Source organism: Pocillopora damicornis, chromosome 5 (genome assembly GCF_964200805.1).
Source record: "Pocillopora damicornis chromosome 5, jaPocDami1.2, whole genome shotgun sequence".
Classification (NCBI taxonomy): Eukaryota; Metazoa; Cnidaria; class Anthozoa; order Scleractinia; family Pocilloporidae; genus Pocillopora; species Pocillopora damicornis.
This window is the reverse complement of record NC_142674.1, coordinates 26,740,255-26,766,676: the sequence shown is the minus strand read 5'-3', so window position 1 is coordinate 26,766,676 and position 26,422 is coordinate 26,740,255. Positions and strand designations below refer to the sequence as shown.

General features: G+C 38.7%; 2 protein-coding genes, 2 long non-coding RNA genes and 1 pseudogene across 5 annotated transcripts in view; 3 read left to right on the top strand and 2 right to left on the bottom strand.

Annotated features, from left to right (window-relative positions):
- Window positions 1–155: 155 nt before the first annotated feature.
- LOC149046250 (von Willebrand factor A domain-containing protein 7-like) lies at window positions 156–4,201 on the top strand. Its single transcript, XM_089208369.1, has 5 exons — window positions 156–1,188; window positions 1,310–1,573; window positions 2,009–2,287; window positions 2,640–2,891; window positions 3,033–4,201. The coding sequence occupies exons 1-5, from the start codon at window positions 354–356 to the stop codon at window positions 3,602–3,604; spliced, it is 2,202 nt and encodes a 733-aa protein (XP_089064495.1). The 5' UTR covers window positions 156–353; the 3' UTR covers window positions 3,605–4,201.
- A 732-nt stretch (window positions 4,202–4,933) lies between these two features.
- Window positions 4,934–5,638, bottom strand: LOC149046249 (uncharacterized). Its single transcript, XR_016187327.1, has 2 exons — window positions 5,484–5,638; window positions 4,934–5,082 (listed from the first exon to the last, which is right to left on the bottom strand). It is a non-coding gene; the product is annotated as an uncharacterized LOC149046249 (long non-coding RNA).
- A 9,986-nt stretch (window positions 5,639–15,624) lies between these two features.
- LOC149046244 (cadherin EGF LAG seven-pass G-type receptor 1-like) overlaps window positions 15,625–26,422 on the bottom strand; it is a 36,959-nt pseudogene continuing 26,161 nt past the window's right edge. Inside the window, exons 18-22 of the transcript XR_016186505.1 lie at window positions 26,023–26,107; window positions 25,158–25,269; window positions 24,956–25,002; window positions 24,186–24,309; window positions 15,625–15,849 (exon numbers count right to left, since the gene is read on the bottom strand). The product of XR_016186505.1 is annotated as a cadherin EGF LAG seven-pass G-type receptor 1-like (transcript). The remainder of the gene's footprint in view (window positions 15,850–24,185; window positions 24,310–24,955; window positions 25,003–25,157; window positions 25,270–26,022; window positions 26,108–26,422) is intronic.
- On the top strand, window positions 16,540–19,688 carry LOC149046248 (uncharacterized). The gene is made up of 3 exons (XR_016187017.1): window positions 16,540–18,639; window positions 18,904–19,013; window positions 19,554–19,688. It is a non-coding gene; the product is annotated as an uncharacterized LOC149046248 (long non-coding RNA).
- LOC149046247 (uncharacterized) lies at window positions 19,663–23,310 on the top strand. The gene is made up of 2 exons (XM_089206990.1): window positions 19,663–20,925; window positions 21,600–23,310. The coding sequence occupies exons 1-2, from the start codon at window positions 20,110–20,112 to the stop codon at window positions 23,217–23,219; spliced, it is 2,436 nt and encodes an 811-aa protein (XP_089063116.1). The 5' UTR covers window positions 19,663–20,109; the 3' UTR covers window positions 23,220–23,310.

Genomic DNA, 26,422 nt, shown 5'->3' with positions numbered 1-26,422 from the left:
CTTGGTGTCTTTGAATCAACGAAAGACATGCTAGAGATCTCTATGGGATCAAGGGCCCATTAACTCTAGCAAAGTATCAGTCATAGGCATCAATCGGTTTTGGGGAAAAAAAACAAAACAAAACAAAGCAAAAAAATTAACGATAGCAATCTGTAATTGAAGCACGTAAACTGGTTCCTCAGATGCTCAAGGGTAAGTAAGCATGTAAACTGGTTCCTTAGATGCTAAGAGGTAAGTAAGCACGTAAACTGGTTCCTCAAATGCTCAAGCAAGTTAACTGAGACTCAGCCTATAAAAATCTTTCAAAAGAGTTTCAATACTTTAAAAGTTTTGAGCAGCACAAAGAGAACATCATGATCATAAAGGGCGAACTTCTTTCGCTTCTTGCAACGAGCGCTTTTGTCTTCTTATTAGCTGTAGGACCTGGTAGGGGCAGTCTCCTCTCCACATCGCTGCAGTTCACTCGCAATTCCTTGATGGGTTTCTCACACGGATCTCAGAGGAGCGTAGAAATACTTACACCGAAGAAAACGAAAAGGATTATTACTCCCTTGGAGCAAGTGAGAGAGATGTTAAAAGGGCGACTTAGTAAGCAGGCTAAATCCGGACACGGATTCCTCCCTAAACTCACTATCCCAACGAAAAACATTACTCGGGAAGAGATCACCTATACAAAGGAAAGCAGGACTTACAGACCGCGCTTATCACCATCGAACAAGTTCCTCGAGGCCATCAACGACATTGAACGGGCTGTGGCTAAAGCAAAGGCTTCAGGATTCCGTTACAGGAAAGGAACCTTCAATAAATTGAAAGCACTCCTAGTGCGAGCCATAAGAAGTAAGAGCTACAAATATGCGCGCGAAGTTCTGGGCAAGATCATGTATCTTTTAAGCACCAAGTCGTCGGCACCGCGACGAAGCAAGAGAACCACCTCAGGGAACAAAACCACCCCTGAAACGGAAGGAGGCAATTTCCTTCAAGATTTACGGAAGAAACTCGGCGCCTCGGTGTTTGATAGCTTCATGGCTGTCCAAGGAGACGTGTCACTAATGTTTGCCATTGATAACACTGGAAGCATGAGTGAAGAAATTCAAGCAGCAAAAAACATCGCCATAGACATCATAAATTATCCTCGTAATGCCACTGTGAAGAAATACATTTTGTCGCCTTTTAACGACCCCTGCCCTGGTACGTACAAAAAATTTTATTTTTGTGTTATGTTTGTCAGTTTGCTTGCTTTTTTCAATCTGGGAAGGGGGGTGTGGAGGATTTTGGGGGCATGATAAATTTGCACTTCAATATTTTACAGTGAAATCGGCCGCCATAGTCAAAGAGGAAAGCGAAGCTGGTGAGTTCGTAAAAGCTATTAATGCTCTTACAGCATTCGGTGGCGGGGATTGTCCGGAGTATACATTCAGAGGGATGCTGGAAACATTCAGATTTGGACCAGAATGGGGATCCCCTATGTACGTCTTTACGGACGCGGGCCCAAAAGATGCATCAGAAGAAAACATTCAGGAGCTTCAGTACTTAGCTGATGACTTCGGGGTGACAATTAACTTTCTAACCACGGGTAAAGGGATCTAATTGTCAGTAAATTATTTACTTTCTTGTTCGCGTACGGTTTAGCAGGCTGTATGTCTGACTGACAAACCGTAAGAGAGGATAAGGTATCGTCTCTTGCAGACTGACAGATTTAAAGACCAACAGTCCGACAGACTAAAAGTCCGACTGACTAACACACAACAGACGGATGGTCCGACAGAATGAAAAATAAAGAAAACGACAGAACGGACCGACAGTTAAACAGAATGATTTGCCGACAGACAACAGGCTGACGGACCAACAGACTAGCAGATTGATAGAGTGTCTGACTGACTAATTAAGGAATTGGCTGACTGACTAAATTACTTCTGACTGACAGATTAATCAATCCGTCTGACTGGTCTATCGAATGATCAATTGATTAGTTGCCCTGTTTCACGAGTTTATCGATTGTTTGGTGTAGGTTTCTGTTACACTCGTTTGCATCCAGCCTTCAAAGATCTCGCCCAGCTTACCTCAGGTCAGACCATTTCTCTTAGAAGAGACGGAGAACTGGAAAAGCTTAATAACCTGACAGCAGGTGTGCTTGATGGGACGAGTACTCTTAGTATCGGTTCAAGCCCAGGACACAAGAAGAAGCGGAGCCTAAAAGATACATCACCCGGTCGATATAACTTTCCAGTTGATGAATCCATCGAAAAATTGATTATAACAGTAAGCACCACACGACAGGGAACAAATGGTGAGCACTTTTTAGGTCCTTGATCGTATCTATGATGTTTTAGCGGGCAAGTGCTCAATATTATCTTGGACTGCCATCTTTGACTTTTACAGCAGGGTGAGCGAAGGTCAGAAAGAAGAGGAGGGGAGGGGAGGGGAGGGGGGGCAAATGCGATCGCGAGCTTCTCAATGAAATATATTAAAATAAACATAGTTGCTCTCTGCCTAATTCTTTAACCTTCGAATGTCACAATTAATCATTTCTAATTAACACCCTTGTTTATCTTCTTGTTTAGTTATTTCTTTGTCTGTTATCTGCGTACCCCCTGTATCAATTTTTGCATACTTAAATTAAATTATTGTTTTTAATTCAGGACAAGGAATTACCTTAACAGACCCCGATAACATCGTAATTTCAGCTCAAAAACTTAGTTTGTCCCAGATCACTGTCTATCAGATCGACCGCCCCAAGATAGGAGGCTGGACCCTGATTGTGTCAGGCGAACACGAGTTTCAAGTTAAGTCGAGCAGTGAAACAAATGTCAACTTCGAGGTAGATTTCATCATTCCAATGCAAGGACGCAGGAGACAGATAACAGAAGTGCCTATTTCCAATCCGGTTATAGGTAAGTTTCATTTATAATCAGCGCAATTTTCAAGTAAGTGTCAAATGAAATCCGGGATTTTACTTCGGTCTGTGATTGGTCAAAAAACTCGCCCCGTTTTCAACTTCAAATGAATCACAAATGATTCTGTATTTCTTAAAGGTAAACTGAATAAGATGCTCATCACTGTCGCTGGTTCCGAGAAGCTCAACACAAGCTCTTTACGCTTGGAGCTCATTACCCCTGAAGGAGCTAGGATTACTGACGTCACGTTGCAGACAACTGACAACGTCCATTTCACCGCAAGTTTTACGCCTCGCACAAGCCAACAATTCAAACTCAAGCTCAGTGGTATCACTCGTGGCGGAAATACTTTTGAGAGAATTTCTCGCCAGAGGATCAAACCCTCCAGGGCCCTGCTCAGAGTAAGATACGCCAGTAATGATTATACACTTCCTTTAGGAAGAGTGACGTTCGTTCATTTTCAGATCTGCAACTTTGGTGCCACTGAGTATTTTGACGTGACGGTCGTAAAAGATCGAATGGGTTTGATCATTACCCCACAAATTTCACCCATACGTGTTATTAAAGGCCATTGCGCGATTATATCCGTCCGCGCCAGAGCTACGCGGTCCGAGGACGTGGACAAGACCGACAACTTATTCTTGATGGTAAAGGGCCGCACATCTAAGGTTCTTGCCTCACAGGGAGTGCGTCTTTTTGTTCTGCCATAAGCAGATATCTGTGGATCAACCTACTGTTCCGTTTCCACAAGTTCATAATCTTCCACTAAATTTTAGGCAACCAAGAGAATTTCAAGAGATCACCAGGATTATCATTGATTAGCTATAGAGGCACAGCTCGCGAGAAAAATAAGAATTTTATCAGTTAACAATTGGTTCATACATCAGCGTGCGTTCATCGAGATATGAAGCACGCGGGAAGTTTTGAGAGCACGAAAGATGCGTAAGAGTTGCTCGAGGCTACGCCTCGAGCAACTCTAGCTTCTTGAGTGCCCTCCAAACTTCCTAAGTGCTTCATATCTCGATGAACACACAGCTGACGTGTGAACCAATTGTTTTATAACATTTTCAACCCGATGGAAAATTTTTTTCTGGAGGGATTTGTCTGCTGACGTCATGAGCGTGCACAATAGGAATATGAAGCATGCTCGCGCTATTGAATTTGATTAGACAAATTTATTAGCTATGTTATAAAAGGTTATTTCATATAGTCTGTAACAGTAATAACAGCATTGAAATTTTAGCTGTAACGTCATGTACCTGATTAATTTTTTAGTCTTGAAGATTAATAAAAAAAGTGGTGGTTTATTTTGAGGCTTCAGAGTCAAGTTGTCTTACAGCAGTCATAAACAGTCACACATGTCAGTCAGTTACGGTGTTGTAAATCCGAAGAAATGTCATAAGAAAGCTCAAAATGAGAAAAACAAAATGGTAAATTTACAGGATACCCGTTTTAAGTAACCCTTGTGCTTGGTAAGTCTAGAGTTTCCTTTCACTGCTCTTGTTTCTTTTCACAGATTTCTAGGACGGTTTCAATTCTCTCGCATATTACTCCTAATAGGGCTGATTTCTTCTTCAAAACTGTATGCGAAAATCGATGCGGCCGGTCAAACGTAATGTCATTGCACATACCTGACGTTTTGCGAAATAAGTTAATGGTTTGTAAGTAAAGTTATCACTTCATCTTTGAGCGGATTGCGTGACAAGAGCTAACAATGGCTGCCGTAGAGGTTTAAGGTTTGTCTTTATAGAGTACGTAGTGCGAGGGTAATGGGAAAGAGGGAGGAGGGGAAAGAAAGAGATCATGGGAAGGGGAACAAGAATAGGTCTACCTTACTCGCGCGCGTTATGGAAACGCCGACTGGGACGAGTTAGCGATTATGTGCCAAATCACGTGGCACCTGCTTGATCGTGTGGTGAAGTCGAAGTCTTTCATAAGTTCGACGTTTACGAATGTGATTTGAAACATGACCCCTTCTTGTTGAAACTTTGTCGTAACGCAAGAGACTCAGGAGAAAGTAAAGAAAGTAAATCATTAAATTAGCTTGTTTCAAATTTTTAAATTATCTTCTTCCAGAGTTACATTTTTTTCCATAAAAATGACCAACGCTACATCTCGGTCGAGGCTCTCTTTTAGTACTTTGTGCTTCATTTTCTATATGGGAACTGATTTCTTTCGCCTGCAATTCCTAACATGAAAATTCAATGATTAAACATCTCAAAGTATACTTTTCTTTTTCATATAGAGAAAACATAGCTACGAAGTATAGAAAATGGTGCGGGCGGGAAGGGAGGGGCAACACAGTTGTTCCAGCACAGGTTTAGACCTTGTAGTATTCTGTCCCCCACCCTCCCTCTCAAATGCCAAATACCTTAGTTTCAAAAGAAGGGTATTTACTGGACCTTTGATACGATATTCTTTATCACTCTCGTGTGAACAAAGTTCTTTTTCACCTATCTTTGCCTTATTCTACGAATAACCCCTCTCTATTACTTATATCAGGATTTATTACTATTCGAGACCTTAAGAATAATTTTTTGCCCACCTTGATGAGAAATAATATATAATTTATCTTAAATATTTATTCACCTCATCTGAGAGAAGCTGCAGCCGATTTAATACCTCGTCTGCTCTCCTTTGTCTTGGCTTGGCGGACACTGAAGTTGTTCCAAGAAAAAGGAACAAACCCAAAAGCAATATTTTATAGTTCATTTAAATTCGAAGCACGTTGTTGAAATACGCCTGTGCAAAGAGAGAACAGATTCATGCTAATACGTTGAACAAATGTGTGAGGCTGATGCAACTAACCTTCTGCATAACGGAAACGTTTACTGTCTCCTGATGTAAGTTTTTAGCATAATCTGTTGGGAAGCTACAGCTGAAACCGCTTTAATCAAAGAGTAGTCACTAAATTTTTTCACCAATCAGTCGGTCGGTCAGTCTTCCAGTTATTCATGATCAATCATTTAGTTCGTCAGCCATTCATGATTAGTTATTCATGATCAGTCACTCACTCCATTTAGTCATTTAGTCACTCAATGACTCTGTCATTCTATTGCGTCTTTCAGTCATTCAGATATTCGTTTATTTATTCAGTCAGTCTTTCAGTCAGTCAGTTGGTCATTCATTTAGCGCTCTTCGATTGAGTGTCTCAAAACCAAACCAAAGTGATCAGAAAAATTAAAATACTTTTAAGAGCCAATGAGACGGATTTACACGCTGAAAAAGCATTAAGAAAAATTTTCTTCCCAAGCTGGTCCAAGAAGCCGAGAGGCAATCAAATGGCGCACATCGCTTTTTTTACGTATGAGGTACCGCGTATCGTGTTTTTTCACCCATAAAGCGTATGTTATTCTTATTAATCTTTCACTGGCATAGTTTCCGTCTGTAACATTATAAAAATCGGCTCTCAGGACTGTTTATTAAATCAAATTCCTTACAAAAGATGACTGAGGAAACTCTGTGGAGAGTTAAGCGGAATAGGAAGTATGCAGAGCAAAAAGAGAAAGAGAAAACAGCGAGTCGGTTTGTACCAGAAATCTCATCGGTTCGCTGCGCACACCTGTTCGATTTCCGATACTACCAACTCGTGCGTAAAATACCATACGGACAGACTTTCCATGGGGTATTCTCTATCGATTGAATTGTCATAACAGCTCTTAGTTCTAGTTCCGTCTACGATATCCACAATTTTTCCATGGAAATTTAACAGTGTCAGCTTGAGAAAATACTTTAAGTTCACTCGAGAAAATGTAGTAAGTCCACCCTCCTCAGGAAGTGATGGAAAACCACCTCATGAAGTTGTTGTAGTACTTTAGAATTTAGACGGACGATCATCTACTTGAAATCAGACCCGCTACCGCTGTGCTAGAAAAGAAAGAAACTTCGTGTTGCATGACTCACTTGTGGTGTCCTTTTGACACAAGGGTGCAGAAAAAAGAACAAGAGAAGATGGAACATTATCAAGACCTTAATTTAGAAGTTAGCGGAGGATCTGGGGCGGCTGAAACAGTAACCAGAAAAATTAAAACATAAGAGCTTCAAGCTTGTTCTGAAACTCTTTCGAAACCTCACGAAACTCACAAGGAAACACTTTTCTTTGTTTTTTCATTTAAAGCAATCTGTTCGAAGCATTCCAATAAAAGATCGCATTTGACTCGTTTCGTTTCCATGTTTTTTTTGTTTGTTTTGTTTTGTTTTTTGGAATGTTTCTAATGCAGTTGGAGTTTTAGTGTGACACTAGCATTCTTACGAATTGCCCCTTTTTCAACGCAGGAAAAGCCTCTGCTCAAATTGTTACAATGACAAACACAATACTCACCAAAGGAGATGCCCTCATATTGACTTGCAAAGTCAACGAAGAAACAATAAGTATAAAATGGAAAAAAGATGGAGAACCAATAACAGAAAGAGCAATTTTAAATACACTATTAGATGAGAAAAAGAGTAAACTGGCTCTTATTAGTGTTGTGGAAGAGGACAGTGGGGAATATTCTTGTGAAGCACGTAACAAGCTGAGAACTGTGGCTCGCTCTGTTGTGACAGTAAATGTCAAAGGTAAGCTGCTTAAGGAACTACATACAATTTCAGTAATTAACTATGTAAGGTTATTATTATAAAATACACGTCCACCTTTTATTTTCCTCACAAACTTTTCCAGCGGTTTTTTGGTCTTCTGGGAACAAGAAATTTGAAAGAAATTCGAAAAAAAATGTTTCAAAACGAGTTTGAAACTGTAGCAGCATGTTATACACATTCTCTAATTCTTTCACCAATCTTCTCTTTCTGTCTGCCTGTTTTTTGTAAATTAACAGATCTGCGTCTGTTTTTCCAAAGGTTATTCCCGGTCACCCAACGTGAGCAATGAACAACGTAAATTGTTGGAACAAAAAAATAGCTCTCTATCTGGATAATTGGTGATATTAATTCTTATTTTTAATGCCGACCACATTCCTGTTTCAGGAAATTCAGAGGCTCCTTCCAGCAGCTCACCTCCCTCCGACAGCTCATCTTCCTCAAGCAGCTCACTAGAGTGGTACTACATTGGGGGACCTTTGGCTGCTGTCGTTTTTCTACTGGCGCTCATTTTATACATTAGAAAACGGCGTGAGACAGGTAAAATGTTACCATACGAAAATAAAATGTCTTCATATGGCAGATTGTGGCTTTTAATATGTCAGTGTTTTGGAGCAGGAAGGAGTTATTTAAAGCAGGTCATATTGTACATTTCCAGCGCTGATTTTGAAGGTCCCTCTACAGTCCCGGCAAAGGCCATTACTTATCAAATTACAAAAACGTTACAAATTATATGAAACTAATTACCATGATAACCCACCTTATTCCTTCTCCTGCTGTTTGACAACAGAGTCAAATATAAGTTACACGTGGTTTCTGAGTCGCAAGCTTTAATTTAGTTAATGATGTCATTCTTACTCACAACGAAGCGATTTCTTTCATCTCTTTCCACATATCCTTTGACAATAGCCCCACCTGAGGTGCCGCCTAGGCTGCGGTAAGTGAATTCCCTTTTTAATGCTCAATGTCTGAAAGTGTGGTTATTTCCGAAGTTTCTAACTCTTGAATAAGTCTCAGTAGAGTAGTGATAAGCGCCACTGCTGAGTAAATACGTCTTTTTTTTTCTGTTCGGACTGACTATGTTCCCCATTAAGAGCACACTGGCCAAAATAAAAGGTTTCTTATTTCGAACCAGCAGCAGTTTTCGAAGCCGTTCTCATCAAATGGCAATCAAATGTTTCCTAACTCCTGTCTGTTTTGGATTCGTCCGTCCTTCACTTGTTTTGGCATCTTGTTTAGTACCTTTTTTTTTTGTTACCAGTACGCTAGGTTGTGGGTGGCGTACTTTTAAAGAAGAAGAGAAGCTTTGACCCTTCGTCACTCTTTGTTACAGAAACTACAGTTGAAATACACTCGGAGTCTTGTAGACCGATTTATAATAATATTACTCGATGTATCGATTGTCGACAATACTTCGAATGGTTTTAATTAGTATTTCATTTCTCGCGTAGGACGCACGATATTTATATGACGTAAAATGCCGAAAAACACAGTCGGCGCTAAGTTTATTCAATAAAATCTCCTTTCTGGGTCGATGCGTTCAGTAAATTAGTACCTAAATTTCACCTATTTCAATAATTTTTTCATTGGCAAGTGATAATTTTCTGAAGCACCCGGAAATAAAAACGAAAAGAAAAAAATTAAAGTGAAAATAAAGAGGATATCTTTACCACGTTACGTTAAACCAGATTCAAAGAAGGAAAAGATAGATAGGTAACACAGATAGTTAAAGTCTTCTTTTCATCTGCAATTATTCAGTGAAGGGGACGATGAAGTTGAGATGGATCAGCTGAACGTAAACACAGATGGATGGGAGATTGCAGTTGACCGCCTGATCCTTCGCGAGCATATTGGCAGAGGGGCATTCGGTTCAGTGTGGCGAGCGCTACTGGGTCGTTCTCGAGGCAGACTTGGAAATCGCACGGTTGCTGCGAAATGCTTCCTACGTAAATACTTACTTACAAAGCTTGATTAAACTATCCTTTATTAATTTTTTGAGTAATATATCTTAATAAAGGGCATTCACTTAGAATATACTTTATTAACGTACTTGATACATAACATGGATAGCTTAAAAACTGTGCGCTGTTAAAATGATTTACCAGCTGGCATGTCAAATTGTTAGCGGATGGTTTCCCGGGGGACCAGTTGTTAAGTCTTTTGTCATACAACGCTACTACCATACAACAGAACACGAATATCATTTGAAGTATTAGAAGCTGTGGAGAAAAATGAAAATTTATTGGTTAAATTGCATTCAAGCGAATAAAAGCGGAAAATACCATAATACTGAAAATGTCACTCCGTGGTGTATTTTGTAAAATTGCTCGCTTAGAAACTTTTGATGGGAAATAATGTCATGTGACCTCAAAGAAACCTGGAGGGGGTGAGTCTGGCGCAAAAAGCTCAGAGCCATTTGCCAGTCTAGTGGTGGTAGTATGATCTTCTTCCGCTGGAAAAGCTGAACGTCATAATGCAATAGAACTTGTATGAAGCGGTCACCTTGTAATAAGCGGTCGGTTTTCAAAGTATCGAAACTTTCCTCCTTTGCTTATAGTGCTTTTTATATCAAGCAGTTGTGGTCACCCTTTCCTAAGTCCCAACAGCCTATTTTTAATGTTCCTTACCTGTATTGAACGGTCACTAAAGCGGAAGTACTCAAATAAAATTAAGAATAATCTTTCAAGTAAAATTGAATCCAGGTTTATCTCCCGAAATCAATGTTAGTAATATTTTTGAGCGAGGTTGTGTATGTTAAGTGGTCCGTGATGGCATAGAGTGGCGTTTTTAAACTTTTATCAATAGTAGCCCTATTCCGTGGAGCCTATATTAAACGGTCAACCATTTCCCGTGCGTGACCGCTAAATACAGGTTCGACTGTAACAAGCTTATAGAGTCAAACGAATTTAGAATAATTCTGGAAATGCTAAGGAATTATTGTAGTTTTTAGTAAGATAAAAGCAAGGATTATGTACCATATGAACGGTAGGAAACAAGAGGGCGCAAACAGAGCATATCTTTAATAAAAATTGTCTCAAATATCTATTCGACCGACTATTAGGCATTATAACAGGTGCAATTTCAAGGCTTAATTGCGTCTCTACTTTTGTAAGTTGTCTGTAAACAATTGCGCGGTCCAATGAGCTTGCCTAGTTAACAACAATGCTCGAGATGTGCAGCGTTTTCTTAGCAAATAATTTTTTCAACAAGGATGAATCTACTTTTGAAATTTCATGTTCAATATATTAACTGAACAAGACGGCTAACTGACATTTTTGTGGCAAGTATGGATTATATGGGGTTTAGAAAACTAACTTTTTTTTATGTAGACCAGATTTATTAGAAGTTGCGCTGGTAATATAGCACTTAGTATACAAAAATGTTTACCACATAATTGTGTCTCTCTTGACATGCAAAGTTTGTTTGTTTATCTAATTTTTGTGTGGTTTCCCAGCAATCTCCGGAGAGAAAGGAAGGAAGGCCCTGCTGAGAGAGATCGAGTTATTAAAACTCTTTGGAAGGGAGGGCCATGAAAATGTTGTTAAGTTCATTGGTTGTGTTACAGTTGGAGGTAATCAGCTATTGTTATGAATATTATCAACTAATTCACAGTAACGATAAAAACATATCCGACGTCAACCAGTATTGCTTAGATGGTGTACTAATTCAAGGGTTATTTCCATTTTTTGTCTAATCTAAAGAAATTTACTTCGCACTGTATGTAGGCCATTTTACTTGGAAGATTTAAGCTCTAAAATTTATACGCTAATTGTGATAATAGTTTTAACTTACGATGGGAAGTCTCTGTCTATTTATCTGCCATCCCTATTTTTCTGCCTTTCTGTTTATCTGTCTGTCTGTCCATCTCTCTGTGTGTCTGTCTGTATTTCTGTATCTGCTGTATGTGTCCATCCGTTTTCTATCTGCGTTTTTCCCTCTTTGACTTTCCCTCTCTTTCTTAGATATAACCAAATGTATAAGTAGATAAAGCATGTACAATTCAAACACATTTTGCAACTTCTGCACTGCTTGCCGTAAAATAATTTTCTTGCTTTTCCCTTTTAGCTCAGCCAATACTTATCATGGAGTACCTGTGGCGAGGTGACTTGCTGGGTTATCTCAGAAAATCCAGGGGGGTTTTCGACCAATATCATCATGGGGTCGGAGGGGTCGACCACTTGACAACATATGACATGGTGCTGTTTGCTAAACAGATCGCACATGGCATGACTTTTCTCGCGTCCAGAGGGGTAAGTGCTCAAACTCTTTCTGGTTAGTATGTGATCCTGCATGTGTTAAAAAGGCGTGACTTGCAAATCGTCGAAAGAATATTCTGTACAGATAAAAAGGTCCGGCACATTAGAATCACTATTTCAGAGAGAAATGGTTTGACTTTAGCATGATGTTAAACTTTCTACCTATATTTTATTTTTTATTTTATGCAGTTTATAAAAGTCCCTTTTGGCAGATCATATCATTTTTTGATTTCGATTTCAGATAATTCATCGCGATCTTGCAGCTCGTAACATCCTTCTTGATGAGCATCGTGTCTGCAAGTTGACTGACGTGGGCTCTCTTATCAGGATTTCAAATACGGCCCAGGAAATGCGAAGAAGGTAATTTTCAGAATTTTTTCATCATTTAGTCAATTGGTTTTGGGGCAGCTAGTATGGAAGATAAAAATGTGAAGAATTTAAATATTATTGTCCTCACAAACCTTTCTTTTCAGTTATACAGTTTTACTGCAAAACACATTTCCCTTCAATGGGAAGCCGTTCTAAGCGTATCGAAACTTTCACAGAAAAAAAAAATTGTACCTAAGGAGTGAACACAGGAAATAAGAAAGCCGGAAGAGATATCGTTCTCTGAATAGCAAAGATACAAACTCGAAGGGCAAAGAAACAGGAGATTTAAAGGAAAAGGAGTGTGTGAATTGTTTCCATAGAATTTGTACAAAGGTGTCTACTGCTCTTGACATTATCGTAAGTCCTCACATCACGGTTTTAATCTTATATGCAAAATATTTTAGAAGTTGTATACAAGGCTCTTTAGATGTCAGATGTCTATAGTATTTTGGTTACTCATCCAGGGATGTATCCCAATCAAATGGACTGCACCCGAGATTCTCTTTGGACATGTGGAACAACTGTCAACCAAAAGCGATGTGTACGTACTGTATTGGTTATTATCAACATATATTCCAAGAGTGAACATTTTTACGATTCTACCTTAACTTAGCGAGGAAAACTAGAATATTCAGTGCTCTATTGATTAGAGGGTCATTAAGAAACGTCAAGCTGGGAAACAGCTGAGGTTACAGCTGTAGTATGAGACTTTACATGAATATTAAGTTTAACGAGCAATATCCAAAATCTGATTAGGATAAGAACAGACGGATGAAAGGATGAGTGGATAATCAAACAAATAAATATGGCGTTTTCTGTTAAAGAGGTTGCTTATGTCTTGATGGCATGTTTTTAAACATCCCAAGTATCTGAGTGATTATAATCTTTCTACCCCAGTTGAGATATATCGTCATCCTTCTATTTCTTTGACAGGTGGTCCTACGGCATCGTCCTGTATGAAATCTTCACTGTCGGTACTTAACTTGTTTGTTACTTTACATTCAGGAAATATACCTGCCGAGATTGCACGCACAATTACTAATTGATGAGTGATACCGAGCGAACAAAAGAGCATTGTACGATAGAGAAGTTGAAGCAGTACTCAATGTTGCTGATAAGTAAAATTATGACGATGCATAACAACTTGACATAAAACTTAAGTTTAATTAGAACTGAAAGTATTTAGTACATTATTGAAAAACCTTAAATCCATCGCTACACTTAAATTTGTTTTTTTTTACAGTACTCTATCATCTGATGTAAAACCGAAATCTATTTCAGCAATTAATTGTCGTTTTCACAGAAGAATCATTTCGATCGCCCTGAGAGGAATGAAAGTGATTACAACAAAAAGAGTGTGCTTTTTTGGCGAACAGATAAAAACATAATTTTTCCACAGGAGGCATTCCTTACGAAGGATGGTCTCAATCCATGACAATGAAAAAAATCGAAGAAGGTTATCGCCTGCCAAAGCCTGAACATATCGACGACAGTTTGTAAGTGTTGCTTCCTCTGTGTGGAATGTTATATAAGTCAAAAGCAATATCGATTGCTGCTGTGGTCAGGTGTTTTTGATACTCTTGGTCTGAATAAGAAGTCTTCCTAAGAAATTAATCTTATCTTGTCAATACAAAAATTTAAATGAAAAGTTGTTGAGTCAAATAAAGAATACGGTGGGTTTTTCATCACAGAATTCGTTTGAGCTGCAATGTAATGAGATAAACTTAGCATTTCAGTTATTTTTGTAACTAGTTGTGGTTTCTCGACTTTGCTACTTGCAATATTAGTACCTATCGCGGAATTACTGTGATCATATGTCCCTGCGTTTTTCTATAGATACGCGGTGATGTTAAACTGCTGGAAATACGAAAGCGCCAGCCGGCCACACTTTGTGAAGCTCTACCAAACAATGGATACATATATTAAAACAAAGGTTTGCCATACAGCGTCTAATTCAGGATATACTTTAGCAATTGAAATTGGTATCCTATCAAGTCAATTGCGAATTTCTTTTCACGTCAATGTGATGTCAAAACGCATTAACTATCCAGCCGCTAACAATTTGTGAATTCAGTTTCATCATGAACCAATGTTACTTTTTAAACATATGGAAGTGTGGTTACGTCATGTCAGTCTGGATCATCCTTATTTTCCCTCTGTTGTCTACACACAAGAAAGAACGGAACAGATCTTAAAATTATTCTTTTGGAAAACTTTGACAGAAAGGGAGACCTTACCTGACTTTTATTCTTATCAATTCATGCAAGTACTAATGGTTCTTGTCTTTGTGACCGATATCGGATCTGCTCTTTTTTTGTCTTTTTAGTGACTCATTTTTGAAATTCCTTCGTTCAAGATTTTTTAACTCATGCAGTTCCTGATTAACTTCTAATCTTTTTCATAGACATATGTAGATATCTTTGACGATGACAAGTATGATCAGGATAAGTACAACTTTGTCGATGACCGTGGAGCTGTTGCAAACCCAGAAGATGCACAAGCGGACGAGCTAGGAGCAGCTGTAGCAAATCCCATCTGTGGAGTGGGTGAACACGGTGCTATAGCACATCCCTTTCTGGTTGCAATGGACGATGGGGCTACAGCTTTCCCTCTCGGAATTAACGTAGGAGACGAAGGAGCACCTGCAACAGATCCCGACCGTGAAGTGGGTGAACACGGTGCTACGGCACATCCCTTTGTGATTGCAATAGACGATGGTGCTACAGCTTTCCCTTTCGCTATCAACGTACAAGATACAGGGGCAGCTGCAGCAAATCTTGCCCATGAAGTGGGTAAGCACGGTGATGCTGCACATTCCTTTGTGGTTGCAATTGACGATGGTGCTACAGCTTTCCCCTTCGCTATTAACTTACAAAACAAAGGGGCAGCTGCAGCAAATCTCGCCCATGAAGTGGGTAAGCACGGTGCCACTGCACATCCCTTTGTGGTTGCAATTGACGATGGTGCTACAGCCTTCCCCTTCGCTATTAACTTACAAGACAAAGAGGCAGCCGCAGGAAATCTCGCCCGTGAAGTGGGTAAGTACGGTGCTACGGCACATCCCTCTATGGTTGGAATTGACGATGGTGCTACAGCTTTCCCTCTCGGAATCAAAGTAGAAGGAGAAGGTTGCGCAGCATACACTTTTGAGAGTGATAAGAAAGATATGGATGCCCAAGCGTACCCTTTGGAGAGTGATACTTTACCATATCTTAGCAAGAACGAGGAAAAAGATGTTGAAGACTCCGAGTGCCCTCTTGCGATTGAGGAAGAAGAAATTGATGACTACGAGTGCCCTCTTGCGATTGAGGAAGAAGAAATTGATCCTTCACCATCCTCCCTGGTGATGGACCAAAACGGTCTAGATGCTTCAGTATGTCCCCTTGTGACTGACGAAGAAAATTCTGATTCTTTAGCATGCCCCCTTATGGGCGAGGAAGAAGATTCCAATAACTCAGCATGCTCCCCTGTAACTGGGGAAGAAGATTTCGAAGCCACAGGAAGCCTTCCTGTTACTGAAAAAGAAGATCCTAACTCTTTAGCACGCTCCGCAAATGAGGTGAACAAACCTGATACCTCACCATTCCCTTGTGTGATGGAGGAAGATCTTGATTCTTTAGAATACAATCCCCTGATCGAAAAAGAAGGCCACAGTGATTCCGTCTTCCCTCCAGATATTCAAATTGATGACGAAGAAGGTGTAACAAGTGAACCTGAAAGTAACGTTGGTTATGAAGGTGCTGTAGCAGTTCAATCTGAAAAGGAGGCAGTAGAAGAAGAACCTGCACTGGGTAAAATGCCAAATTTTAGTGTCATTTAAGTAAAATTAAACAACTATTAAACCCAAAGACAAATTTAAGCCATGTTTACTAAACTTAAACATGACTTAAAAATGTACCTTTGTTTAGGCGAGGTTTAAGCATTCTTAAATGCAAATTAAATCGACATTGAGATTTAAGCTATGTTTAAGTCATTTTAACCGTACTTAAATCCTTTGAAGGATTTAGGGTTACTTTAAACCACCTTAAATCTAACGGCGTTAAACCTATTGGGGAGATTTAAGGTCTAGTTAAAGGAGCCTTAAATACAACATTAAATTTATCATAATATTTATGCCGTGTTTAAGGACCTTAAAAACACATCAAATCTTTTGGTGTACACCAAGTCTACTTTATTGACATAATCTCTCACCAGAACCAGAAACCATACGAGAGCAGCCTCCAGCAACCTTCAATGAATTAATCATAGATTAATATTAATATTATGTATTTAGTAAAGCCACAATATTTCACGCTACTGATTTTATTGCTTTTTCAATTCTTTGGGTAATGAAACTGTGTTTGTTGATTGTGAACAAGAGACTTGATTTCTTGTGTTGGAAACTGTTTCACTAAAGGAAGGTGGTTGCACAGGGAATTTGACTAACCTGAGCAAATAAGGTACACTTCTTCAAAACCATATAATTTTAGTATATACCAAACCAGTGGACAGTGTTTTTTGCATGCTCTGATTGGCTACTCAAACTCAGGATAGTACATGCATGTGCTATCCACTTCCCAGCTTAAGCTGAAGTGTGAAAAACTTTTTTTTGCAGTGTTCTGAGATATAAATTTATAATTCTTTTATCTCACTGGTTTGGTATATACTTCACAGCTCATTAAATATCCACCACCACTAAGGGGAATAATATTTATTGTTAAATATATTAAAAACAACAACGACATGTGAATGTAGATTGATGTTAATAACTGGCTGGTAAAATAATGGCACGGCGTGGAATAGGGCAAACTGCCATGAGTTTTACATTGTCAAGAGTTAAATAAGCTCCAGCAAAAAGACTGTGTATCCTATAAACAGGCAAAAAGTAGCTTGATGCTCTAGGTTCAAAGTTATTTGCGTCCCACACACAAAGGGTATTAAAACTTCCCAAGCATTGGTTTTGCTGAACAAGGAAACCGGGGTTTCTGAGCATGAAGTAAACAGCTCTGAACTGCAAACGTCACCAGACATCTCTAACTGAACGTTGAAAAGCGCGCGTTTGTATCGAGGACGCGGTATGTCTCGTCCCCAGAGTGAGGCCGAGATCCTTATGCGCATGACAAATACCGTATGAACGCCAATCAAATGTCCAAAACTATAATCGCGGGATATTTGATCTTTCCCTGTCGTTCGTTCACTCGGTCGAGTTTCGTTTCGTTGCGGGCACGTGTTTGGATTCTTCCTCGATAGGATGATGGCTGCAAACGATCCAGTTCAAGAGAGACAGCTTGTTCTTATGGAAAGAATGAGTAGAAGGATTGATTCGATTCTCGAAGGGCAAAAGAAACTAGAAGATACGAATGCAGTCCTTCGGCAAGAAAATGCAAAGCTGAAAACCAACTTGCGAGTCTGGAAGGGCAGGCAAAGAAGAAAGGCAACAAACGTTCTAAAAGCTCTCGCAGAGAATCAAATGTTGTGATTCCAAATGACTTAAGGGTAAATATTCTTTAATTACTTTAAGGATATAAATTTTTTCAACTTTAGTACCGTTAAGTTGTGTTTGAGAGTTTCAGTTGCGGTGTATCAGAAGCATAAAACGTGTCTTCAAAGACACCGCCATTCCGCCATCACGCGTGTTCTGTGTTAACTTAAAGCACAATATGTGTAGATGTTGGTTCTAGTGCTTATCACAAAGTTGGAACATCCTTGTGCTGAATTCTTGTGCCTATTTTGCAAGCATTTAGCAAAAATACTGTTTACCCAGTTTAAAATTCCACTGTGTACTGTTTACCCAAAAACCCTGCTGACCCTGATTAAAGAAATAAACAAGTTTGTGGTTTGAATTGACTTTTGACATATGATGTTCTTCCATATTATCTTCCAGAAACGGTTTCGGTTCATCTACAAAAAGATGGTCGAAAAAAAAGTGACTCAAGGTTTCATCATTGATGAGGAGTATGTTATTTTTTTACCATACATAAGATGATGTGTTTAAATAGCAAGGCACTAAGAGAGATGGCATGAAAGATATTAGAATTAAAACTTTACCACCAAGAACTAAATCTCTCTCTGACCAGCTTCTTCTAAGGGACTGTTAGTTATCTGTTTTGAGGCCAGTATTTAGAGTCTGGGGCCAGTGTAAAATATTCAAATTGGGAGTAGGAGGTGGTAAACTTTTAGAATCTGTTATTTCAACTATTATGTTGCTGATAGATTAATACATGCAAATTTTTGTTTTGAGAAATCTTTTCCCTCCAGGAACCAGAAATCCTAATGTCAGTTTGAAGGTGTAAAAAGCATGTAGCTTCTGCACTGTACCAGCAGTGATTAGAAAATTGTCCCTCTTGTATAACTGCTTTACTTGAATTATTATTTCCTTTTTTGGCTGAATAATAATAATATTATTATAACTGCCTCTGGCTATTGTTTAAAACAAAAATAACATTCTCATTTTTATTACAGTCCACAGTCAGAGAGAAACCAGAGTATTTCTACAAAAGTGAAAGAAGTACTGAAAAAAGAGCATGGAGGAGAAAGCTGCCTATGGACTGACTTACAAATGGAAGGTATTACATTACAGGAATCAAGTTTTAATGTTGTGTGCAAGTTAGAACAAGAAACATTTACCTTGTGCAAAATCAAACAAATTTTCTGAAATATGTTGGACAGAAAACTTAAAAACTGAGAAGGAAAACACAATATTACCATCATTAATTCTTTTAATTAATATATATCCATAAGCTGATGTTACATATACACATAGACTTGTCATTGTATTGTAATTTTAGGATATCATGCAGCGATAATAATTATTGTTTTTAACTCAACAGCTCAGTTTTATCGGTACTTCAAAACAACTAAAGAAAGAGAGCAGAGGATAAGAAAAGGAAAAAATGAAGAGCATAAAGAAAAGTGCAAAAGGAGCAGGCGTTTGCTAAATGTAAGGACTAGCTAAGTTGTCTTGCTTTTGCCATGCTAAACCTATATTCAAGAATAAATTTTCAAGATAGTGTGGCTGAAGCATGGCTTCTGAATCAAACGTTTCAATTCAGTTTGACAACAAGTGTTGTTTAATACTGTGGCAAATTTGTGCATGGCATTGTACCACAATACAATGTGGGATAATATACAGCAACAAAAAATGAAACAATGCCATGCACAAATTTGTCATACACTGTAAGTAGGACTGGTATGTTTACAACTGGTGTACAAATACACATTAATTAGGAAAGTCAACCTTGCTGGTAGTTAACCAAATAACATGGGTTTGCTTTAATTTAGTACCGTTTTGTAGCATGAATTTTTTTCTGGGAGTTCTCTTTATTGCTGATTGTTATTTTCATATTTTATATCTTTTGTGGGATATCATTTTGAGTTAGAAAAGTATTTCTATTTGACAATAAATTATATGTTTCATAGATATAATTTGGTCTGGTTATTAACTAAATAATGACTAAATTGTTGCTTTTTGTTCCATTAGAAACTGGAAAGGCGTCAGTCATCCTATGAGATGCTACAAGCTTCTATGACACCAAAAGAAAAACAGTATTATAGTGAAATCCTTTACATTGATTATATGAGTAGCAAAGAATCACAGGGTTCGCACGCGCCTTGAAAGTCCTTGAAAGTCCTTGAATCTCAAAATAAAAATTCAAGGCCTTGAAAGTCCTTGATAATTGTAGTCAGTGCTGGAAAGTCCTTGAAATTTGTAGCTAATTTAATCCAACTTAGATTCTAGAGTGCCTTATCTGAAAATATATGCAACTGGCACAAACGTAGCAACACATAATAGTAAGATACAAATAACAAACGATCGTAACGCCACTCCGCATGTCGATCAATCGCCCATATCCATTTGTCCTGTTCTTGGTTCTATTAATCACTCTGATTGGTTGAATGTCTCGAATGTCAAGGGCCAATCAAATGTTTTGTACTATTCCCTCTTTCTGAGAAAAGCCATGTGCTTTGAGTGCTTTCCTTGTCTGGGTTAGTGTTGATTGTTTGCGTTTTGTTTCACGAGTGAGAGATTTAAAACAATGGGCAAGTGTGTTTTCAGCAACTTGTGGCTTCAAAAATCACTGTATAAAGATTGGCTTCGAGAAGTCAAGGGTGACAAGCACAAGGCACGATGCATCGTGTGTATGAAGGATGTTGACATTTCGAGCATGGGAGAGTCAGCGCTCACAAGTCACTTGAAAGGAAAAAAACATCAAACACTGACATCCCAGAATAGGTCATTAGCAAGCGTTTCAGATTTTTTGGGCGTTTCTTCTCAACAACCAGCAACTACAAGTGACGATGCCAAAGAAGTTTCAAAATCCGCTTCGTCTGAAAGTGGCGAACACAACACGCTCAACCCCACAAAGTCTAGTACTACGAGTTCATCTGGTTCATCGGTGATGGAAAGAATTGTCACTCGTGATGAGACTTTGAAAGCAGAAATTTTGTGGGCATTGAAGGTGATAATGTCTCATTACTCCTATAAATCATGCGAAGGTACGAGCAAATTGTTTCAAGCGATGTTTCCTGACAGTCGGATCGCGAGTCAGTTTACATGCGGAGAAAAGAAATGTGCATACTTGATCTGTTTTGGGCTCGCTCCACACTTCAAACAACTTTTGAAGGACATTGTGAAAAAAGAAGAAGCTTATGTACTTATGTTTGACGAGAGCCTGAATAGCGTGTGCCAGTCAAAGCAAATGGATATTCACATTCGTTCATGGAATCATGACAAACACGAAGTTGAAAGTCGCTATTATACCTCAGTGTTTATGGGGCATGGAACAGCAGAGGACATGCTTTCTCATTTTCGTTCAGGCATAGAAGGAATTCCTCTCAAAAAAGTTTATCAGGTAGGATGCAACTCTCGTTATGTTTGGGTAATCCATGAAATTGTTTGCAAGATATGCTTCTTTGAAGTTGTATTATTTCTTATCCTCAATTATCGACATTTCGAAATAGGCAATAGCACAAACTTAGTCTTCACACAATTACCTAATTTCAATTATTCTTTGTCATATTGCCACTCTTTTGAAAGACCTATGTCTTGCCATTATTAAAAAGGTGTGATCAAATTGGAATCAATTATATTGTTTTCATGACTGGCATTTAATTTCATCGTTCGCCGGCGAACGATAATTACAAGAAGTTGCGTTAAATTTTTTTTAACATGAAAATCTTTCAATGTCTGTTATTATTTTGCTGTAGAAGGGCGAAAGATGCAAGATTACTTAATCTAATTTATTGCATGTAATATAAATTGTGCGTTCACAATCTAGCCAATGTTCCAAAAAGCGATAAAATTGTATTAAATAGAAATGAAACACCTTACTTGGTTTTCTGCCCTTTAAGGTCTAAATAAATCAACACTCTTTCATTGCAAATCTTCACAATTCCAATGCATCCATGACTAGTTCACTTCGTGTCTAGGTGGACAATGACACGAACTCTGGGACGTAATGCAAGTACTAAATTAAATAATCTGTTTCCCTTTCAATATTACAAGGAATGTTTTCTCTCATACTAGTTGTCAATGGATGGACCCAACGTTAATTGGAAATTTTACAGTATGCTGACTGATGAGGCAAAAAGGGAGCATAATAGTCACATGCTGAACATTGGCAGCTGTGGTTTACACATTCTTCATGGAGCATTCAAGGATGGTGCTGTGGCATCAGGATGGCAGTTAGACAGGTTGTTCTCCAGCCTTCACTGGCTTTTTCAGGACAGTCCGGCAAGGAGAGAGGACTACACCAAAGTAACAGGAAACTCACTGTTTGCTTTGAAGTTCTGCAAACATAGGTGGTTGGAGAATGTCTTGGTTGCAGAACGTACACAGAGTATGTGGGACAGTGTTGTCAAGTATGTTCAGAGTGCAAGGGCAGGAAAAGTTCCACAGCCACAGAATAAATCCTTTGAAACTGTACAAGAGTTTGTTGCAGATCCCTTTACGACTGCAAAAGTCGCTTTCTTCCTATCAGTAGCCAAGCAAGTGACACCGTTTTTGACACTCTATCAAACCGACAAGCCTATGCTTCCTTTCCTGGCTACAGACCTGTACAGCATGCTTGGGGGATTAATGAGAAGATTTATTAAGACCACTGTTATCAGTGAAGCCAAAACCCCATTGAAGCTTACAAAACTTGACCCTGCTGACTCCAGCATTCATGCCTCTCATTCCAAGATTGACCTGGGGTTTACAGCTGACAAGAAGATCAAGGAGTCGATTGCAAAGTCCACAGTTTCAGAGAAAAGAGTGCTTCAGTTTCAGATGGAATGCAAGGAGTTCCTTATGAAAGTAGTTTGCAAACTGATTGCCAAAGCACCAATTCAGTATTCCCTTGTAAGGAATATAAATTGCTTAGATCCAAGAAACATGATGAGTGACCATGATGTTTCCATCACAAAATTCAAGAGAGTTTTGACTACCCTTGAAAATGCCAAGAAAGTCCCGGAAGGTGAATGTGATTCCCTTTTGGAACTATTTAGACAATTCATTATGGAAGTCCCCTCTTCTTCTCCGTCGGAGTTCAAAGACTATGATCCTAACAATGATAGACTTGATTCCTTTCTGTATCTTCACATGGGACAGAAGCGATCCTACCAATCATTGTGGAAAGTAGTCTCAGAGCTACTGATATTATCACATGGCCAGGCCAGTGTCGAAAGAGGATTCTCAGTCAATAAGCAACTGGAAGTCGAGAACCTCCAAGAGCGCTCCTTCATTGCTCAAAGGCTGGTACAAGACCATGTACAATCTGTGGGAGGTGTCCTTGCTGTTTCAATCAACAAACCACTTCTTTTGTCAGCTGCAGGAGCTAGGCAGAAGTATTTATCATATCTTGACGAACAAAAGAGGAAGAAAACCTCTGAGGGTGTAGAACTGAAGCGAAAGGAGCTAGTCGATGAACTTGACGAACTTAAAAAGAAAAGAAGGCGTTTAGACAGTGATGTTGACAATCTTGTTAAATCGGCAGACGAGTTTGCACAGAAAGCAGAGGACACTGGGAAACTTGTGTGGATTACAAAGTCAAATAGTTTGAGGAGAACTGCAAAAGAAAAGGAGATAGCTCGCAAAGACCTTGAGTGCAAAATTGCGAATGTTGTGGATGAACTAAAAAAGGCATACACTTTTAGCTCGACTTAAGCTCGGCACAATCGCTACTATGATAAGGTGAACATTCTTTTATTTTGCAGTTGGTGGAGTCCTTGAAAAATAAAAAATATGTCCTTGAAAAGTCCTTGAAAAGTCCTTGAATTTTTAGTCCAAAAAAGGGTACGAACCCTGGAAAATCAGATTATGAGGAGCAAGAAGATTTCATTACTGGTGAAAAAGAAAAGAAACTGGCAAGATATGTAACCAAGAAGCTATCATGGGAAAGAACAAGCTTGACAAATGCAAAAGCCAGGCTAGACAGAACCTACAAAAATAATTTGACCCCCCATGCCAGGGCAATGGCTAAGCCAAGGAGTGTTGGTGACATGTCGGAGAGGCCTGCACCTGCTGGCCCACTTTGGGCTGTCAGGCAGATAAACAAAGAGTCGTGATTGAAAAAATACTTAACACTTTTTTTACTTTTTATTCATTTATTTATCATGTATTTAATGGCAAACTGAAGTAATTGTTTTGTTAGAACAAATTATTGTCATCTAGATCACAGGGATAGTTTCTTCCAAGTATTGTTAAATTTATTGACTTATGATGGGGAAAATTTGTTCTTGTCAAGCATAAATAAGCTAGGTATGTGTGACATTTTAACCCTTTAACTCCCAAGATCTGATTGGTAACTATCCTCTCTAGCTGCTACATATTTCCCTGTAACTTAGTTATGAGAATCTGGTGTGATATCAAGACAAAGACCTATACCTGATAAGTTTGAGAATTCTCATTATCTCTTTGCTGGATAAGTTCAAGGTATTTTAGGGAGAAGTTACTTGTTAATCACTCCTGGGAGTTAAAGGGTTAATTATAAATAGGCAGTTGCTTTAAGAATGTGTACCAGTGAATTTAAAATAAAAGAAACTTGAAACATATATTGTTTAGTGTGATATGTGACCTGGTGGGTGGCAGTTTAGTAATGAAACAACAAAACAATATGAATAACAATATCACCTGAAGATTTAAGTCTGACAGGACTGCAAAAGCCGTTAGGTGAGTGCAAGAGCAAACTGTGTGAGTTCTATTGGTCTTCACTGATTTACACCCGTAACGTGACCAACCACCACCACGCGTGTCTCTATGGTAACGAAAAACAATAGGCAGGCTTAGCAATCAACGCGTCTTCTGGTTCGGGAATAACTATTATCATTGTCTGTCTGTAGTGGAATTTTTGCGGTAGACTCACCATAGACTACCATGTAGAATATCGTAATACTCTTTCAATGCTACCTCAGTTATTTTGGTCGAAAAGCATATTGGGATGCAAGGTAAGCGTTCTTAAACTAAAGGATAGCTTTCTTGTGGTCTGGATATCCTCAAAGAAACAGTAGGGCAAATGACGAAAGGTTGTCTGGATCCTTAGATCGCAAGAGCGAAGAAGCTACATCTTAGCAAACGCCAGTATCGTTCTTGTATATGAAAACCGTTCGGAAGTTAAAGCATAGCCACTGTTTTTCGTAATGATGGCAAAAGACGTCAACCAAAAGTACCTGTACATGTCATATTCGATTATAGTATATTTTATAGCGGTTTTTGCCATAACGACGACGTGCAACTCTTGTAGCGTCTCCGATTGGCGGTTTCTAGGTTACCATGTTCTCCCGCTGACTACAACTCGGAACGAGTACACAGGCGCGAAAGCGGCGCGACTAGATAAGTGTCTCTATGGTAAATTCGAGAGTATGCAACAACATAAAATTAAAGCTATTCATTATTATACTCACGGTACTAAATAATTCCAGTGCACACAAATGTAAGACGATCGATTCACCTAACAAAAAGGAAAGATGACAAATAAACCAACATGACTGCAGTTGAATTGATCACGTGGTAAACCAGGATTATTTAAGAGAAGACAACTTAAACATTCTTGGGTTAGTTTCTTAAACAAATCCTAACTAAAATTAGTAACAAATAACAACTTACAAGTCTGTTGGCAAAGGCAATGCGGACAGGATATGTTAAGGGAGCCATTTCCATCTCAGGTTACTTGACAGAGATGACATCAGAGCTGACTTCAACGTTGTACTTCGAGTCACTGGAAAAGAAAAAAAGGGACCTTGATTATATTATAAAAATCCTCATCCAGAAGAAGATTAACCTTTTACCTCCAAGATCTCATTAGTAATTCTCCTTACTGTCTGTCATACAATTCGTATGATGTTAGTTCGGAGAATTTGGTATTGGATCAACCAATAATCCCTTAATTTATATCTTTCTTTATTCACATCACTTGTCTCCTTGATATTGTATTGATATTGTAAGGAGAAATTCTACCCTTGTCACTCGTGGGAGTTAAAGGGTTAACAGGAACTGCAGATGTCAAACTTGGAAATCATTTATGCTTATTACACTCACAAACTACACCGAGGTTCGCTTAAAATAAATTAATATACGAGTTTTATCAAAAATAAAAAGAAGACAAGCAAAAGCAGTTATAGCAAATCGTAAACTGCTTGTAATTATTTCTGGTACATATTCCATTTCTCAATCAAACCACAATATACACTACCAGCAGTCCCTTCTTCTCGTTGCAGTCCGTCGCACGATTAAAATAAATTCAGTGGGGAAAAAAGATGACGTTATCGCCCTTCACACCCAAAATTCAACGCATCAATTTTTTTTTCTTTTCACAATCTCTTTTGACTCGTGCGACAGACTTCGCTGAAAAGCAGGGACTGCTCGTAGTCTAACCACGAAACAGTCTCTTCTAAATACTGGGGGAAAAACCAAAATTGTTTAAAAATTCTATCCAAACGTACTTTCAATGTATTTAGTGCATGTAACATACCGGATCTTCGCGTCAAACGCCTTGGGTAATAAATCGCCGATATTTCTGATGATCATGAAGCCAACTCCTATGTTGTCTTCCACGTCTAAAACAAAATTAAATAAAAAAATATTTAGTTCTCTAAAAGAGCTGTCACTCACAACATTACAATAATCATTGCAAAAAAAATTATAGCAATCTTAAAAATTGTTCAAATCCGCCTCTCTTTGTTGTTGTTTGCCAGCTCTCCCAGGTATCCTTTTTTCCTCGTGTGCGCGCGCGGAATCCAAACGCGCACTAATTTTGCTGTGTCAGGGTTTATTCTAGAAACTACCCAAAGAAGGCCTGGCGGACCCCCTTCTTTAGTTTTAGAGAGGCCCTTTACCAAGAAAAGGGTTATCACTATGTAAAATGGTACTTA